A 19,435-nucleotide genomic window follows, 5' to 3' on the forward strand; every position below is an offset into this window, starting at 1 on the left:
TATCAATTGATAAATTGATTTCTTATAAATTTGAGTAAATTCTGTATATATTTTAGAAATGAGGCCTTTATCAGAACCTTTGAATGTAAAAAAATTTCCCCGTTTATTGCTTCCCTTCTAATCTTGTCTGCATTAGTTTTGTTTGTACAAAAATCTTTTTAATATAATCAGATTTTCTATTTTGTGATCAATAATGATCTGTAAGTCTTCTTTGGTCACAAATTCCTTCCTCCTCTACAAGTTTGAGAGGTAAACTATCCTATGCTCTTCTGATTTATTTATAATCTCATTCTTTATGCCTAGATCATGAACCCATTTCGACCTTATCTTAGTGTACGATGTTAAGTGTAGTCAATGCCTAGTTTCTGCCATACTAGTTTCCAATTTTCCCAGCAGTTTTTGTCAAATAGTGAATTCTTATCCCAAAAGCTGAGGTCTTTGGGTTTGTCAAACACTAGATTGCTATAGCTATTGACTATTTTATCCTTGAACCTAACCTATTCCACTGATCAACTAGTCTATTTCTTAGTCAGTAGCCACCAGGTTTTGGTGACCGCTGCTTTATAATATAGTTTTAGATCTGGTACAGCTAGGCCACCTGTATTTGATTTTTTTTTTCATTAGTTCTCTTGAAATTCTTGACCTTTTGTTCTTCTGGATAAATTTTGTTTATTTTTTTCTAGTTCAGTAAAATAGTTTCTTGGGACTTTGGTTGCTATAGCACTAAATAAATAGATTAGTTTAGGTAGTGTTGTCATTTTTATTATATATATTTGAAGAGAGACCCATCCATCACAATTGATCATCATATCATATTGTTGTTGAAGTGTATAATGATCTCCTGGTTCTGCTCATTTCACTTAGCATCAGTTCATGCTTGACCTATCCAAGAGCACTTAATATTTTTCCAATTGTTTAGATCTGACTTTATTTGGATGGAAAGTGTTTTGTAGTTTTGCTCATATAGTTCCTGACTTTCCCTTGGTAGATAGATTCCAATTTTTTTTTTTTTTTACTATCAACAGTTATTTTTAATGGAATTTCTCTTAGTATCTCTTGTTGTTGGATTTTGTTAGTGATGTATAAAAATGCTGATGATTTATGTGGATTTATTTTGTATACTGCAACTTTTATAAAGTTGCGGATTGTTTCTAATAGCTTTTTAGTAGATTCTCTGGAGTTCTCTAAGTATACCATTGTATCATCTGCAAAGAGTGATAATTTAGTTTCCTCAATACTTACTCTAATCCCTTTAATCTCTTTTTCATCTCTTATTGCCAAACTAGCATTTCTAATACAATATTGAATAGTAATGGTGATAGTGGATAACCTTGTTTCACTCCTGATCTTATTGGAAATGGTTCCAGTTTATTCCATTACATATGAGGCTTACTGATGGTTTTAAATAGATGCTACTATTTTAAGGAAAAGTCCATTTATTTCTATACTCTCTAGTGTTTTTAATAGGAATAGGTGTTAAATTTTATCAAATGCTTTTTCTGCATGTATTGAGATGATCATATGGTTTTTGTTAATTTGGTTATTGATATAGCCAATTATGCTAATAGTTTTCCTAATACTGAACCAACTCTGCATTTCTGGTATAAAGGAAAATCCTTAAAGCTTAAATTTGGTTCATGTCTAGTTTCTACTCAAAAGTAGGGAATAGAAAGGTGCACAATGTACATCAGGTATAAGACAGATACTCAATTCCACCAAGAACACAAAAGAAATACTTAGGTACTCCAGTACACATTAATGAAATTTCAAACAAGTGGCAGCAGCAAATCTTGCCATTTCTTTTTTTGCTGAGGCAATTGGGATTAAGTGAGTTGCCCAGGGTCTTACAACTAGGAAGTGTTAAGTGTCTGAAGCCAGATTTGAACTGAGGTCCTTCTTATTTCAGGGCTGGTGCTCTATCTACTGCACCACCTGGTTGCCCAAATCTTGCCATTTCTACTTTCATAATACTCCTATATGTCCCATTCTCTCCATTTGTACAGCTACAACTCTAGTTTAAACCATCATCTCTCGCCTGTAGCTTTGAAACTGGTTTCCCTATTTCTAATCTCTTTCCAGACCACTTCACCTTCTACTCAGTTGCTAAAATGATTTTTTCCAAAGCATATGACTGACCTTCACCTTCCCTATGAACTTCAGAATTAAATTTAAAAGTTCTTCATAATTTGTTCTTTTCCTATTGTTCCAGTCTTGTTATTCTTTATAACTTTTTTTTTCGTACTCGTGATCCAGTTACAATTAGCCTGCTTACAATCTACTTCATCTGCCCCTTCATTTCCCCTTGCAATGACTTTGTATTGACTGTCTGGTTCTCTGGGTTTACAATGATCTATCTCCTAACCTCCTGCTCTTGGCTTCCTTTAAGACTTTGTTCAAGTCCTACCTTCTGTAGGAGGCCTTTCTCTGTCCCTCCAGATGTTAGTGCCTTCCCCTCTTGGGGGATCTTCTATATATTTAGCATCATGTTTTACATGTACTTGTTGATTGATAAACATTTAAGTAACTATTATGTACCAAACACTGAAGTCACAAAAAAAGAGTCCCTTCTGTCAAGGAGCTCACAGTTTAATGAGGAAGAGACATAACTATGTACAAATATATATACACATATATCTGTATATATGGATACACAGATACATATATATGCATATATATGATAAATTGTATATGTACATATGTATCTGTGTATATGGATAGAGATAAATATGCACATATATGATAAATTGTATCTATATATATGTATCTGTGTATATGGATACACAGATACATAAATATGCATATATATGATAAATTGAATATGATGAAGGCATTAAAATATAGAGGGATAGGAAAAGGCTTCCTATAGAAGGGGGAGTGGGAGACAACAGAATATAGGAGGTGAAAATGCCTAGATAGGGGAGATGGAGTGTCTTGTTGGAAAAATTATAAAAACTTTAGTATCTTTGGATCTGAATATGTGGAGGGGTGGGGTGTAAAGTATAAGAAAATTGGAAAGGTGAGGGCTAGGGGATGCAGATTATTAAGGACTTGGAAAGTCAAAAAAAGTTTTATATTGGATTCTGATAAGAGGAGTAATAGTCAGACTTGGTCTTTAGAAAGATCCCTTTGGCAAGCTGAGTGAAAGATGAATTGAAGTGGGGTAGATATGTCAGGGAGACCAACCAGAAGATGAGTGCAACACTTTAGGCATGAGGTTTTAAGAGCTGTCTCAGGGTGGTGGCAGTGTCAAGAGAAAAGGAGGAGGCATATGCAAGGGATGCTATAAAAGTAAAATTGACTGGCCTAGGCAACAGATTGGACATGTGGGGGGTGAGGACAGTGTTATGTATATGATTTTTCCCTTGTCAAAACTGAGTTTCTTGAAGGCAGAGCTGTTTTTGTCTTTTTTTATATCCCTAGCTTTTAGCCTTGTGTCTTTTATATAGTAAACACTAACTTTCTAATTATTATTGAGGGCACCATTCTTCTTGCAGTCACTCAGGTATGTAATCAAGGTTTCATCCTTAACTCACTTTTTCTCCTTCACGTAACTAATCTGTTGCTAAATCCTGTCAATTCTATGTTCACAAAATATCTTATATACTTCCTGTTTTCTCCTCTGACACTTCTACTACCTTGGCATAGCCCTCATCACCTTATTATGCCTGGAATTTTGCAATAGCCTATTGAATGTTCTCCCTGCCTCAAATCTCTCTTTATTCCTATCGATCCTCCAGTTATCAAAGTAATTTTTTAAAAAATATATTTTGTTTTCCCCAAATTACATGTAAAAACAATTTTAACATTCTTTTATCTTTAAAATTGTGAATTCCAAATTCTCTCTTTGCCTCTCTCCTGTTCCTAAGATGGTAAGCAATCTGACTTAGGTTATACATGTGCAATCATGCAAAACATTTGCATAACTGTTATTTTGTGCAGGAAAACTAGAACAAAAAAAAAGATGAAAAACAATTATACTTCAGTATGTATTCAGACAATATCAATTCTTTCTCTGGAGGTAGATAGCATTTTTCAAAATGAGTCCTATAGGACTGTCTTGGATCATTGTATTGCTGAAGTGCCAAATCACTCACAGTTCTTCATCCCACAGTAGTAGCAATATTGTGGGATGTGAACAATGTTCTCCTGATTCCAAGTAATCTTCTTAAAAAAGCACAAATCTACGTTACTCTCTTAATCTACTCCTCTGACTCCATTCACAAACTTCAGTGGTTCTGTATGACTTCCAGGATCAAATATAAAATCCACTCTGTTGGCTTTTAAAGCTCTTCATAATCTAGCTTCCCCCTTTCCTTGCTTCTTCCACCTTACTAATTCCACATACTCTATATGATCCAATGACACTGTTTTCCACAGAGTTTGCTTAACAAGATGCATCTCTCTCTAGACTCTTGGCCACTTCCACGAGCCCACCTTTAAGTTATTCCCAGTTCCTCCTAAGGCTAGTACTTCCTCACTTAGAGCACTTCTCACTTATCCTATGTGTAACTTGCATGTACATAGTTCCTTATATGTTACATTCCTTTGAGTGCATGGTCTGTTTCACCTTTCTCTGTATCCCTAAAGCGTCCTAGGAGCCTTGGTAAACAGTAGGTATTTAAATACTCTACTAGATTCGCTGACCAATTAAAATACCAAAAAATTGTAATGCTCTATTGTCTCCAGAAACTGCCCATTGCTCTCTGGGAGATCTGTCTCAACTCAATCCCAGACTCTGACCCTTCTTCCCCCAGAGAGACCTCCCAACTCCGTCCCAGAGTAGACGAACTCCTTGATCTACGTTGTCTTCTCTTATCCTCCCAGAGAATAGGCGTGGGATAACTCAGGGGCTTGTGGGAAAAATACGTCAACCAATGAACTTGCTCCTTTTAAAGGTTGTGTAAACTCCTTTTCCTACGTAAACTCCTCTTCAAAAGTTCAAAGGGGTAAACTCCCCTTAAAGGCCCCAACCAAAGGTGTGAACTAGAGAATTGTTAAGTAATGACTTAGGACTTAGTAAGAACCTAAGAAAAGATGAAGTGGTTTTCTAGACTAATGGGTATTTCTCATTTCCATTCAGCCTTGCCCTGTTTGCAAAACTTCCCTGTCTTTTGAGAAGCTAAGGCAAGGCTTAGGGCACCTCCTGCTGTCTTTGGACATCTTATTCTCCAAGAGATAGAATTAAGTGATGGAGAAAATGTCAGTTAATGCAGACGAAACTTTAAAAAAGTGTCCCTGGCATTTGTAAATAGTCCTAAATAGTCTCCTCTCGGATACGAAGGCCGTACCTGACAAATTCTTGACGTCTCAACTTCTTCCTAATAAAATGGGGAGAGGAGAGCTTGGGGGAGGGGAGAAAGGGGAATCGCCTCCGAATCTCCCCGTGCTCTTAAGCCAGTTACATAAATGTGAATAATTATAATAACGTTAGCTATTACTAGGCCCCAGAGTGGAAGAAGAGTAAGAGAACGAGGATGCTGAGCCATCTAGGGCAGACTCATTTTCCGCAGTCTTCACTTTCCGCTTCCCCTGCTCCTCTTTCTCCTTTCTAGCCAACCTCTCCCATTCATTTGGTCCTGTCTCCCTCCTACCTCCTTTTAGGTCTCTCAATCTCTCCTTTTTCCTTTCCTCCTCCCCCTCCTCTCTAGCCAGCTCACTCCGCATCCATCTGCCTTTATTTTTCCCTTCCCCTCCTCCTCCCCCTCCCTTTCTCCTCCCTTTCTCCCCTCCCCGGCAAGTTTTTCTCCTCCCTTCTCCTCCCCCTTCCCTTTCTTTCTCGCTGGCCAGCCCCGCCCCGCCCCGTCCCGCCTCCGCTTCCTCTAGGACCTCTTCCGGCGCGGGACGCTCTGGGTTTTTCATCTGACGTAAATTCCGCGCCGGAAGTGGGAGAAAGCTGCGGTAAATCTGGAGCTATGGCGGCGGTAGACATCAGAGGTAACAGGAGCTTTCTTGCTTTATTCGTGTCTAGCTTTAGTTGAGTTCGCCAGTTTTACGCCTCTCCTCTTGCTGCTTTCCTCGAGTTTCTCTTACATTTCTGTAGCTTTTAGTTACAGGATGGGCGGGGCTCACTTCCCGTTTTTCGTCTCCCGAAGCGGCTCTGGACCTGTCAGAAGACAGAGACTAGAGCGAGAGGGGAAACTGAGGTGGTGGGTCTGCGTTATCGTCCTACGCGAGTCAGTCAGCAGACATTTATTACGCGCCTACTCTGTGCCTCGCTAGGCAGCTAGGTGTGCAGTGGGAGTCAAGAAGACCTGAGTTCAAATGCAGCCTGAGGGACACTTAGTAGCTAATGTGACCCTGCTTAAATCTGCCAACCCTGTTGTTGCCTCAGTTTCCTTATCTGTAAAATGAGCAGGAAATGGCAAACTTCCCCAATGTCTTTTCCAAGAAGATCCCAAAAAGCGTCAAGGAGAGGACGCCGCTGAAAAGAGCAGATAGCAATAACAGACTTTTAAGTGCTGGGAATATATATATAAAAAAAAAAGGCAGGAAAGGGCCACTGTGCCCAAGGAACTCAATGGGGGTCTAATGTGTCTAATGGGGGAGACACAGGCCGACAAGGTCACTGCTAAGTGAGACAACTTGTCAGGGAAAAAGAAGTAATCTTTGAGGATGGTTGGTAAAGCGAGAAATTTATTCCGATGGGGTATCCACAGGTCCGAGGGAGGCAGTATCATTTCCTGGAACTATGACGACCCTGCCCCTTTTCTTGGTCTAGCCTCAGCTTCACGAAGACGGCTTTCTTTATAGAGCCTTTCACCTCCAGCTCAGACCCAGCTCTCACCCGTATACCATCCTCTGGGACCCTTATCCCTCTCTTTTCATAAAGGGAGACAGGGGGAAGGGATCCTCTGGATGTTTTAAAATTGTGTGAGTACCCGTTCACACTCTGGCTGTCTCTTTATTAGCCTTAGATCTTGCTCCATAAGTAGCCCACTTCATTTTCCAAAGTTTTCTATCCTGATGCTCTTTTATACCGTGTATCATGGGCAAATGTCAATACCATGGACAATTGAAATTGACCCAGTGGGAAATGAGCTAGGACTTCTTGTTGGCCAATCAATGGAAGCCAGGTCACCGGGCAAGCCTCTCTTGATACTTTTGGTTTTGGGCCCAGATTGACTCAGTGAATGTGAATAGCAATTGTTTTTTTCTTTTGGCCGGAAATTTGGAGGGTCTTCTCCCAGATTGTATTTTTTTTTTTTTTGACTAGTTAAAAGAAGCCATTCTTTGCTTTAATTCTTACCTAGCCTTAATCACTAAATGGGCTTGTTTCATTTGAACTGAGACCTGTTAAAGACCTTGGCTTACAAAGGCCAGGTCTCTCCTGGGCCATCTCCAGTCGTCCTGATCTGTATCTTGTCTCTGAACACGGATGGCTCTGGAGAGGAAAGTGAGGCAGTCAACTTTGCATAGCTCTTACTCAGGTAAATCCAACTTACCCATCATGGCATTCACCTTTCTGATGTCGTGGTCCTCTTTCTAGAACAAAGAACAAACAACAACAATACATATTATAACTAATTCTGACACCCCCCTGCACCCCACCCTTCAAAATGAGGCATATGTTTTGAGGTATTTTTCCAGTGATTATGATTTATGTTATATTTTTCATTCTCATCTTATTTTTCTTGTTACCAGGGGGTCAGGCAGTGGCAAATAGTTGGCCACTTAAGGGTGTATTCTGTATTTATAGGACACTCAATGTTAATGTGCCCACGACAGGAGCAAACCCAGGGCTTGGGAAATGATGAATGTGATGAATACATAGAAGCATGGAAAAGATCTAAATGGCTTGCTTGATGCCAAGTAAAGTAAACAAAGCCAAGAAAAAGAGAATGTACATAATGACTACAGCAATGTAAATGGAAAGAACACACACACATACACACATATATACATACACAAATACAAATCAGAAGTGAATGTTGCAGAATTGTAAAGAACAAATATGCTCAAAAGAAATGTTATGAGAGGATGCTGTCTACCAACAAATCTGTGGAGGTAGGAGATCCATTGATGATTAAATATTACATTTATTTTTGGACTTCTTAGTATATTGACCAACTGTGTTGATTTTTTCCCCCCTTTTTCTATTAAAAAAATGCTATTTTAAAATATGTGATTGCTTCCTTGTTGGGGAGTCCTGCTTGGGAAAACTATGTAATGTTTTAAAAGACATCAATAAAGCCTTTTAAAAAAACTATATCATTTTTTAATCTATCCTATTCATTTGAGGTGAGAGATGATATGATTTGATGGGCAGAGAAGGAAAGCTGATTTTTATATGTAATTTGCTTTCTTTTTTTTTTTTTTTTTTTAATCGTTCTTTCTCTGTTTATCTTTCATAGACAACCTGTTGGGAATTTCATGGGTTGACAGTTCTTGGATCCCTATATTGAACAGTGGAAGTGTCCTGGATTATTTCTCTGAAAGAAGTAACCCTTTTTATGATCGGACTTGTAATAATGAAGTGGTCAAAATGCAGAGACTCACATTGGAGCATTTAAAGTAAGTTGCAAGAATACGGTATTATTGCCAACAAGAACTACTATTGATCTGCTTTTTCATAGCTGTAGCTCATAAATTACAAAATAAAAGTCAAAAAGAATGTAAGTTATATTTTATTAAGACATGGATTAATTAGCTGTAAAAGAGAATTCCTATGTATTTCTCAATAGATGTATTCTGATACGACTATTTGGTTCTATGAAAACATAACATTAAATAAAAATAAAAGACAGTGTAGTTAGTGCCAGCAAACAGTATTAAAAATGGTACGTTCAATTCTGGATGACCAAAATTTGAACTATAAAACCTAAAGTATGATCAGAGAGATGTCTTTATTTGCCTGGAAACTTCTTTCATTGGAGGAAATAATAACTCTTCCTGGCCCTCCCAGCAGCTCTTTCTGATTGGTTATTTACCACTCTCCCTTAGACTGTGGATGGAGGTTTGAAAGAGAAGCATTAATTATTGGGAAATTGGGACTATGTGTTTATAATACATTAATGTATTACTGTTGGGACTGCATTATGTGGGGTATGCCCATAAAACGAATTTGTTGCCATCAGTTAAAATGGGGAATAACTTCACATCATTTGTAAATTGAGATGGTTCAACTAGATCCCTAAGGTCCTGTCCGGCTCCAAAATCTTTAATCTGGCAGGCAGCAAGTTTGGTTAATTTGATACAGGGAAGTGTTTTAACAATGGAATCAACATTATTTATACCAGTTGTACCTTTGCTAGTTTGAGGTCTTAAGAATGCTCATCTAAGTACTTAACATAGTCAAAATTTCATTTGAGAGAAAAGACATACATTTTAATGTAAAATAAAGAGATAGGAAAGCTGTTTTAGAATTTTTTGAGGGGGCACTGGAGTAAAATTGGGATGAGGATTCAAATCTTTGGTGTATGATTTTATTAGTGTACAAAACTCCCTTTAGCAATGAAGATTGATAGCAGCTCTGTACTTTTATAATCTTAGTTGCCTGGAGTACTGAAAGGTAAAGTGATTTGCCTAGAACCTGTCATGAGGATTTTCTTTATCTGCCATGTCTTACTATTTTTCATTAGTCAACAAGTATTTATTGGTGGCATATATGCATGTGTATATATATATATACACACACACACATATATAGACACACATTTTATATATATATATATAGATAGATAGATAGATATCTACATAGATATATATCAAGAGAGAAGTTAAATCTGTCAGGGAGCTTATCTTTTTTTGTTGGTTCATAAGATTTTCCTAAATCTTAAAAGATATAACATTATATTGTTTCTTTCATTTGCCAGGTAAATATGAGAGCTATTCAAAAAGTACATTTATTTTGATATTTTTAAAAACTGATTTTGTAAGGTAAATAATTATTATCTGTAATTTTCAACATTAATTCATCATAATCAAACATTTGTTATGTTCTTTGGGCAGCTTTTCAATTCCAGGTAAACAAAATATAGAACCCTTAGATTTGCTTTTGTTTATAGTCCATGCTTATATCATCTCTAATCCCTTGCTTTCCTGCCTAAAATTTTGTGTACCATTTTGCTATGGTTTTTTGATTACATTGCTTTCTGCCTAAACTTAATTTTCATAGAAAATGGTTTTTTTATTATAAGACTTCATCAAGAGATATCATCTAGGACTTCAATCCTAGTTTTAATTATGCATTCACCAAATCACAGAAGTATTTTCCTTAATATAGGTGCCTTTCATATCTCATAAATATTATCCTACACTGAAAACTTTATAAGGTTAATTTTGAAATAGTTTTTATAGATTTCTTGATTCCAAGTATTTTGTTTTTCAGTCAAATGGTTGGAGTAGAGTACATCCTTTTGCATGCTCAAGAACCCATTCTTTTTATCATTCGGAAGCAACAGAGGCAATCTTCTACACAAGGTAAGTGATTTGCACTTTAAACCGGTTTTTTTTCTTTTCCCATTTCCAGGTCTTTTTGTTAATTGTAATCACTTGTAGATTCTTGGGACTCCAATAATTTTTTTAAACAATAATCATCAATAATAATTTTTGTTATCAATAAATATTTTTTTATTTTCCTAAAATTATATCCCATGTGACTTTTTCAGAAAAAACACAGGTTGCCCTCTAGTGGCAAAATGTTAACTATGCAAGGAAAACTTAATGCTCATAGGTTCAAATGATTGTGAGAAATAATGTCTTTATTGTAATAGGACATTAGTTGATTTAAAAAAATCAAACAAATTAAAATTCATGTCATATTTTATGTTCTCAGTTTAAGAGCAATCTAGTAAACTTAAATAGTTAGCTTGTGATATTGAGAACTACTATATCTGCTAATTATTAGGAAAAAGTTTTATTATTTCCTGTAAGATATTAATTATTCTTAAAGGAATAGTAGCTCAGCATTATTTTATTGTGGGTTGGTTTTGGGAGTCTCATCTTCCATGTTTTAATGGTAGTTGTTGAGACTATTTCATTATTAACATAAACATGGGAATTTCATGTCCCAGCCGCTCCGAACATGCTTAATTAGATTTTATATCTGCCTTTATACTTAATTATTATTTTTTAGAAGTAAATTTTTGTTTATGATTTTTGTTACTACATTATATACATTCCAGGTGTTTCTATCCCAGAAAACCATCTCTTATAATAAAAACTAAAAAAAGGAGTTAAAAATATTTCAGCAAAATTATTCAGTACAACAACTAAGTCTGCCACTGTGTGCAGTGGTATATACCAGTAGTGTTAGATCTCTGCAGGTGGTATATTGAATTAGAAAACCTCAAGTTAACATTCTTTATGATGTTTTTAATTTATTTTGTTAAACATTTGATAATTACATTTTAATCTGGTTTGGGCAGCATGTTTGCCTCCTCTTATCCACACTCATAAACCTATACTTGTACAAATATTCAAGGATGTTAATTTCTTATATTTTGCCTTTGGAGTCAGGTTTGATTATTATTGGTATTCTCTTAATTTTCATTTTTTGTGTAAATTATTTTTCTAGTTCTTCTTTTGTTGATTTGCATATACATTCCCTTGAATCTCTATTGATCATAATCATAATTTCTTATATCACAGTACTATTTCAAGTACCACAACTTGTTTAGCTATTTCCCATTTGACACCTGTATTGAGTCTAGCTCTTGGTACTTGGTACTCAAAAAGTATCATTTTATTTTGGTGCATATGGAACCTTTCTTTTTGTCATTGATCTCTTTCATGAACATGTCCAATAAATATTAATTCTGTCATATGGAATGTCAGATAAAAATCAGAAATTAGTAGTTCATCTTGATATTTCTATGATTTGATTGTGTTTCCTTTATGATTACTAAATTCTTATTTCCTATTAAATTCCTATTCTCATTTCTTGTAAAATGAGATATTCACTAGATAATCTCAGAGAACTCTTTCAAGCTTCTGTCTTCTTGGGGATAAAAATACAAGCAAATGAGTAAATAAGAAGATTCCTGCCCTTCAAGGGACTTACATTTTAATAGACAAAAACTATAAATGAAAAGGAGCTGAAGAAGAATGGATGGTGCTGCTCTCCAAAAAGTGGAGATAGTTGTGGCCCAGTGTTAGTTTTAGTAGGTCATAAGGACATAGTGATTTCTTGGATAAGAAGGCTATTATGAGGAAACGGAAAAGAAAGTGGGGAGCAAAGCTAATGAAGAAATGAGTTTGTTTCTTAGAAGGAATTAGAGAAAAATAAGTAATTATTAACTGAGCACCAATTGGCTATACATTATCCCAAAAGTCTTAAAACTGCTCTAAGGTTTTTATTTTTCTTTATGTAGCAAGATGCTGGTCCATTTGTCCAGAAAATGTTCTCTTAGAGACACATTCTGGTTTCTCTAAGGAATGCCAAAAGTTTGGGAATTTGATTCTTAATTTCCATTCATGTTATTGACTTGGGCAATTCCCCATATTTCTTTTCTGTCAAACTATTTTTACTATTATAAAATGTTTTTCTCTATGATGAACACTGAACTATTTGTGTTTATTTCTAATGTCATGTATTTACTAACTCAAATTTCAGAAATGCTTTTTTATTGTTTCAGTCATTCCATTAGCTGATTATTATATCATTGCTGGAGTAATTTATCAGGCACCGGATTTGGGATCTGTCATAAATTCTAGAGTGGTAAGAACCCTTTTGTAAGAGTTTGGAGTTGGGATGATGATCAGGAAAGGAATCAATGCATAGAACACTTTTTAACCACAAATGAGTATTTTTCCTCTCTGACAGATTTGTCTAGGAATTTTTACTTTTGAAACCTGAACTCCATGTTGTCCAGGGATAGTTATAGTCTGAGTTATTTCTCAAAATGAATCCCACAAATCTAGCCATATAATTTTGTTGTTTCTGTGAGTCATAGAAAATAATATATTTTATTTATTCTTGTAATTTTTTGCCCAGTGAGAAACTCAAAACTTTCTTCTTTTGCAAGCTCACAGCTGTGCATGGAATTCAGTCAGCTTTTGATGAAGCTATGTCATACTGTCGTTACCACCCTTCCAAAGGGTACTGGTGGCACTTCAAAGATCAGGAAGAACAAGGTAGGACATCCAAGACTTTTTAGGATGCAAATGCTGTGTCATTGAGAATAATAAAGAATAAGGGATACTTTGTATCCTGTGGAGAAGTATTTACAGAGTTAAGAAAAAAAGTTATTATAACTGAAACTGATAAAAGAACTAATTTGAACCATAGGAATAGTAATTTCTATCATTTCAAATATGGTTTGATTTACTGTATGAAAAGAAATCTTAGAGATATGTTTTAGAGACTTATGCTTATTAGATCCAAAGATTGTGAATGAAAGGCGCGCACGCGCGCACGCACACACACACACACACACACACACACACACACACACATATATTTCAAGAGACAAATAGGGGATCTACCCATGAACAAAATTTCTATCTGACATTTTCTCTTTCAGCCCAGAACATGTGTGGTGGGCAAAAGATGAAATGACTCAGAAAACAAAGGATTTACCTTCTGAGCATATTGATTTATTAAGCAGTTCATGATAATTGCTCAACAAACCAGGAGCAGGCCTCTTTAGCTTAGGGTTAAACTCCAAATATAGGGGGAGATTGGCTTTTATAAATTAAAAACAGTTAATCAGATAAAGCCAGTTAATTACAAGGATACAATACAGCATTAGGTAAACTTATTTCTAGTTAAGAGAAAAGTTAGGGACTTTCCAAGTTGGGAGGGAGAGATGGGTGTCCCATTCTCCCTAAGTATCTGAACAATTAAAGGAACATGGAAACTAGAACTGAATTATCAATACAGAACCAATTTTTATATTAGACATATGGGTTGCTTGGGACATATGATAGTGCAAGTATTCTTTCCATCAATCTTTGAATTTAACCATGTTTCTGGTCAGCATAACCTACATCATTGGTTAAGGGTCTCCAAGCAGCAGGGATAAGTGGTCCAGTTTCCCAGCCATATAGGTTTAAAATCAAATAATCCAATAAGGTTTCCTCTTAGTTACTACAATTGAAGAAACTTTATCACAAGATAGAATTTGGACTAGATACATAATTGGATAGAAATGGAACTGAACTAGCCCCAGAATTGAGTCACAAGATAGTCAGATATGATTCCCTCAGTTCCCACAGTTAGCTACTTGCTGTCTTACTTCCCCCAATTCCTCTGCATACATACATACATACATACATATATATATACATATAAATATATAATTTCTATGTAATTTAATAATAGCTCTTGATGTAAACCATATTAAAGATACTTTTCACCTTTGGATGCATTCCACAGAAGGGACTTAGAATTGTGTGTGTGTGTAAGTGTGTGCCCCTGCCCCCAGCCTAACTAATGTCTTTGGTTCTACCATCCAGGTTCATCTTTTTCAGTAGGTTGTGGTTAGTATTGAATCTGAAGTATTTTTGAGCACTTCAGACTTAATTTGTACATTAACATTTCATTAAACTTTTGAATTGTGCTATGGATAATTGATATCTATTTCTGCCTTCCTATGTAGATTGATTAAATACTGTTGCTATTCAAACTCTTTATTTTTAAAGAATAAAGCCTAGTACTATGTTAAGCAGTAGATTGAGCAGCCATAAAATGGTATTTGGTTCTCATATGATAAATACAAGGTACTGTTTCCTATCTGATTATGGTGATGTAACTTGTACTTTTTATGTTATAGATAAAGCCAAACCTAAAGCCAAAAGAAAAGAAGAACCAAGTTCTATTTTTCAGAGGCAGCGTGTAGATGCTTTACTCCTAGATCTACGACAGAAATTTCCACCCAAATTTGTTCAGGTAATAATTTGTGCTGGTACTTTTTATTTTACATATGAAATTTGCAAGTTCTAAACATCCATTGTTGCTGGTTAGTGAGATTATTATGTATGCTATTTTTGTTTCACATGAAAACAGGAAAAAGCTGAAAACAATATACATAATATTTCTTTTTTTTTTTATTTAGAATTTTTTTCCACAGTATATATGCATGAGTAATTTTTTTTTTATAATATTATCCCTTGTATTCATTTTTCCAAATTATCTCCCCCTCCCTCCACTCCCTCCCCCCGATGACAGGCAATCCCATACATTTTACATGTGTTACAATATAACCTAGGTACAATTTATGTGTGTAAATACCATTTTCTTGTTGCACATTAAGTATTAGATTCCGAAGGTATAAGTAACCTGGGTAGATAGACAGTAGTGCTAATATTTCACATTCACTTCCCAGTGTTCCTTCTCTGGGTGTAGTTGTTTCTGTCCATCATTGATCAACTGGAAGTGAGTTGGATCTTCTTTATGTTGAAGATATCCACTTCCATCAGAATACCTCTTCATACAGCATTGAAGTGTACAGCAATCTTCTGGTTCTATTCATTTCACTCAGCATCAGTTGATGTAAGTCTCTCCAAGCCTCTCTGTATTCCTCCTGCAATATACATAATATTTCCACAAAGGGAATCCTAGTTGATGGAAAGATTGAAAATTTCATGGAGGAAATGGCATTTTATATTCTCTTAGAATTATGAAAAGGGTGGAAATTTTGAAATCTAGTTGGAGAACACTCCAGGTATAGATTATTTGTAGACAAATAGAATGAGTCAGGAAGTAGATGGTGATAGGATGGGAATAGTGAAGAGGTTGTCTAAGCAACAGAGTTGAGAAAAATAAGAGTAAAAGTGATATTTAGTAAAGAAAACATCCTTAATGAAGGATAAAGGAATTAATAGGAATTTTGTATTCCACTAAGAATATGAATTATATACTAAGCATTGTGCTAGACAAAGAAGATTCCAGGTCAAAAGCAAAACAGTGTCTACCCTCAGGAAGCCTACAGTGTAACAGTGTAGATCAAATGTACTATGTATGCATATACAAACTAAATGTAGCATAATTGGGTATGGTACTAACATCTATGTGTGGGGAAGAGAAAACTCTCATAAGCAGGTTTTCAAGAGAGATAATCAGATGTGGTTGGCCGAAAATTTTTCATCTCTATCTTTATACTTTATGATTTCAAGAATACAGTTTTCAGAAGCTGACTAGCTATTTATTCATCTCTGCTCCAGTTTTGAGAGTTGTAGAGAACTCTATTCAACAGCACTCCAATTGGAGTGGAATACTTGAGGACCATTCCAGCTTCTTCTTAACAATTCAATTCAAGAAATATTTATTAAATACCTACTATGTGCAAGGCACTCTGCTGTGATTTGAAAATACAAAGATGAATGATACATCATCTCTACCCTTATTCAGAACTACTTAGAAAATGAGTACATAAGTGAGGTGCAAAGTTTTATAAGATCCCAGTAAGAGAAAGCTTACTTTAGCTAAAGGAGAGAATCGTATCAGGAAAGAATTTAAGGAGAAAGCAGCACCTAAATGACAATGTTTGCAACCAAGAAAGGGGAGAGTTGCATTATAGGCATTGGTAGAATTGGAGGGAGGAGGGGGTAGCAAAGACAGGAGGAAGATAGAACACAAGACAAAAAAGAGGGTAGGACAAATTCGGGAGTAATGAGTAGTTTGGCTAGAAGAGAAATAGTATGAGGTAAGTTTGAAAAGTAAAGATGAAATTTTATTTAGTAGGCAAAGTGAGATGGGGAACTACATGAGCAGATTTGGGAAAGCATGTCATATTCAAGGGTCTGGGAATAATGCAGCTTGACTGTATGGAGTCAAGAGTACGTTGGGGCAAATAATGTGAGAAAAGGCTCACATATGAATGAGGAAGCCTGAATTTTATAAAATCCTGTAGCCTCTCCACTGTCTCCTTTCTTCTTCCACTATTTAGGTTAGGTGCTAAATAATTTTTTACTGGAATGTTGTACCAGCTTCTCAGCTTTCACTCCTCCCATGTTCCTTTTATCCAAATATTCTTCATACAGCTATTAATTCGATTTTCATTGATATGTAAGTATAGTATTATTTTATAACCCAGTTTCAGTAGCTTCTTTATGTTTATCAAATAAAATCTAAACTCTTTAATCTGTTATTGAAAGTCTTCTGCCTCCTTGATGTCTTCCCTAAGCTCCACCTCCAAACCTCTATTTCTCTCTCACACACACAAATTTCTAATTAATCTGATTTCACAACACTGTATAATATTAATACATGCATATGTTACTCCTTAATTGTTTTATTCATATCTGTGTACTTATTTTATCTGTTACTGAGTTTTAAGATTTTTGAACCCAGGGATTGTGTCTAATTTACCTATGTGTCTTTATCATCTAGCGTCATATATTGTACATAACACTTAATATTTACTAAATGAGTAAAATCCTCAAGTAGTTGTAAAGGACAGTCTCAGGAATACCTCAAGAATCTTCTTGGTTTCCATTATTCCATTTTGCTTCAGTAGAATGGGACCTTAATTAGGCATATTCATGTTGGGTTGGGATTATTTTTGGTGCAGTGAATTTGATGTTTGACAATTCTGCTCTGATTTACCTTTAGTTTTTTTGTCAGATATAGTATGGAAAAATTTAGTGCTAAAGAAGAAAAGTGTGCTAAAGGAAGAAGACAGTTTGCACAGCTCTTCTATGTTCGTTCTCTCTGTCTCTCTCTCTCTCTGTCTCTCTCTGTCTCCCTCTCTCTTTCCCTCTCATATGTCTATATCTATCTATTTTTTCCTGATTCTGTTCAATATTTCACTCCTGAATCCCTCCAAAAAAATCTTGATAAATCTTATGCTGCATGTGTAAGCTATTAATTAATATTAAGTTATTAATAAATTGTCTTTTTCTCTCGTTACAGCAAAAGCCTGGAGAAAAGCCTGTCCCAGGTATGAACATCTAACATTCTTAGAAAATTAAAAATAAAAATAATAACTTTTTTAGGACAAAAGTAACTTCATTAATAGTTTTTTTTGATGGTTGAAGTGTAAGACTGTAAGCTGTAAGGGCAGCTAGATGGTGCAGTGGATAGAGCACCAACCCTGAATTCAGGAGGACCTGAGTTCAAATCCTCAGGTACTCAACACTTCCTAGCTGTGTGACCTGGGCAAGTCACTTAACCCCAATTGCCTTAGCCAAAAAAAAAAAAAAAAAAAAAAAAAAGACTATAGGCTATATAAGAATAGGCACTTTGTTCTCCTAGACTTACTATATTTTATTGTTTCCTATATCTAAGATCTTCTAAATTGTCAAGAAAGTGACACTGAAGCATTTCAAACAGTTCGTTAGTGTAGAAGTATTGGTATCTGCAGAATGAATTACAAATATTTTTTGTATATGAGATTTTTATTTGATGTGCATATGTATGCATACATATAAATAAAAATACATTTTATACATAATGTATTATATATGTATCATGTAATAAAATGCATATATATGCATTTTGAAAATGTTCTATTTTTCTTTTGAACTCTGTAACACTTATATAAAGATCTGAATGAAAGAATAAAACTTGAAATGAGGGGGAAAATGCTACATCTTTTTGTCTCAAACAACAGTTGAGCCCTGAAGAACATATAAAGACTTCTTTCTCTTACATTTACCTTTAGATCACAAGGGTTTTTAAAAGTAGGAGGGCAGGACCTCAGTATTTAGAGAATTTAGGTGGATGCTAAAATTTTGTTGTTCTTTCCCTACAAAAGGATTGTGTTATTTGTGATAGTTATTTTTAGAAGGCATTTTTTAAAAATTTAGCCTTACCCTCAGCATGATGTTTTTGTTATCAGTGGATCAGACCAAGAAGGAGCCAGAACCCACACCTGAAGCAATAAAAACAGAGGAAAAAGAGACACCCAAAAATGTCCAGCAGACAACCAGCACTAAATGTCCCCCTGAGAAACGAATGAGACTACAGTGAATGTTGGGCTGTTGTTTTCCCACTACCAAAGAGAAACATACAAAATTCCCTTTTCTGGATGACATCAGACTTCTGCTATAAAGACTTTATATAATTACAAGATTTAAAATCCCTTGTTACAAATTTCTCTTTTTAATAAAAAGCTTTGGTTTCCTAGGAAAGGATTTATTTCATCTCCCTTCTTTGTATGTTAGATTTTTTTTTCATTAATCTTTTGTATGCTTTACCATATTAATTTTATGTATATATAAAAGTGTGTATGTGTTTGTCAAATAAAATAACTTTATAGAATATTGGATTTGGGATATTTTTGTTTGCTTTATTCCTTCATTAGTAAATTATGGTACTTTCTTTGTATCTGGATCTTCATCTAGCTAACTTTCATGGCCCATCTTATATCATCCAGTAATTTTTTACTTTACAACCTTAAATGTCATTATTACTATTGGTATTACTAAGGAAGAGGTATTTGTTGTCTAAGGGTGTGACCTGTATTATTAGGTTAAATGATTCTGATAGATTATTTATTTTTCTTCACTTCCATCCCCCACTTGGGACAGAGAAAGGAGATGTTAATCAGAT

General features: G+C 35.2%; 1 protein-coding gene and 1 long non-coding RNA gene across 3 annotated transcripts in view; one reads left to right on the plus strand and one right to left on the minus strand.

Annotated features, from left to right (window-relative positions):
* The first annotated feature begins 5,825 nt into the window (after positions 1-5,825).
* Positions 5,826-19,144, plus strand: MED6 (mediator complex subunit 6). 2 transcript variants are annotated; one of them, XM_074290146.1, is made up of 8 exons: positions 5,826-5,934; positions 8,352-8,511; positions 10,328-10,419; positions 12,576-12,658; positions 12,966-13,074; positions 14,715-14,830; positions 17,795-17,822; positions 18,723-19,144. In XM_074290146.1, exons 1-8 carry the CDS (start codon positions 5,913-5,915, stop codon positions 18,851-18,853), a joined length of 741 nt encoding a protein of 246 aa, XP_074146247.1. In that variant the 5' UTR covers positions 5,826-5,912; the 3' UTR covers positions 18,854-19,144. The 2 variants fall into 2 exon arrangements, with proteins under 2 accessions (XP_074146247.1, XP_074146249.1); XM_074290148.1 differs by lacking the exon at positions 17,795-17,822 and having other exon boundaries at positions 14,715-14,846; positions 18,703-19,144.
* The window catches only part of LOC141556277 (uncharacterized), a 133,948-nt gene continuing 120,448 nt past the window's right edge, over positions 5,936-19,435 (minus strand). Inside the window, exons 4-5 of the long non-coding RNA XR_012486480.1 lie at positions 7,443-7,482; positions 5,936-6,103 (exon numbers count right to left, since the gene is read on the minus strand). This is a non-coding gene — a long non-coding RNA (uncharacterized LOC141556277). The remainder of the gene's footprint in view (positions 6,104-7,442; positions 7,483-19,435) is intronic.

This window comes from Sminthopsis crassicaudata, chromosome 2, assembly GCF_048593235.1.
Source record: "Sminthopsis crassicaudata isolate SCR6 chromosome 2, ASM4859323v1, whole genome shotgun sequence".
In the NCBI taxonomy this organism is placed as follows: domain Eukaryota; kingdom Metazoa; phylum Chordata; class Mammalia; order Dasyuromorphia; family Dasyuridae; genus Sminthopsis; species Sminthopsis crassicaudata.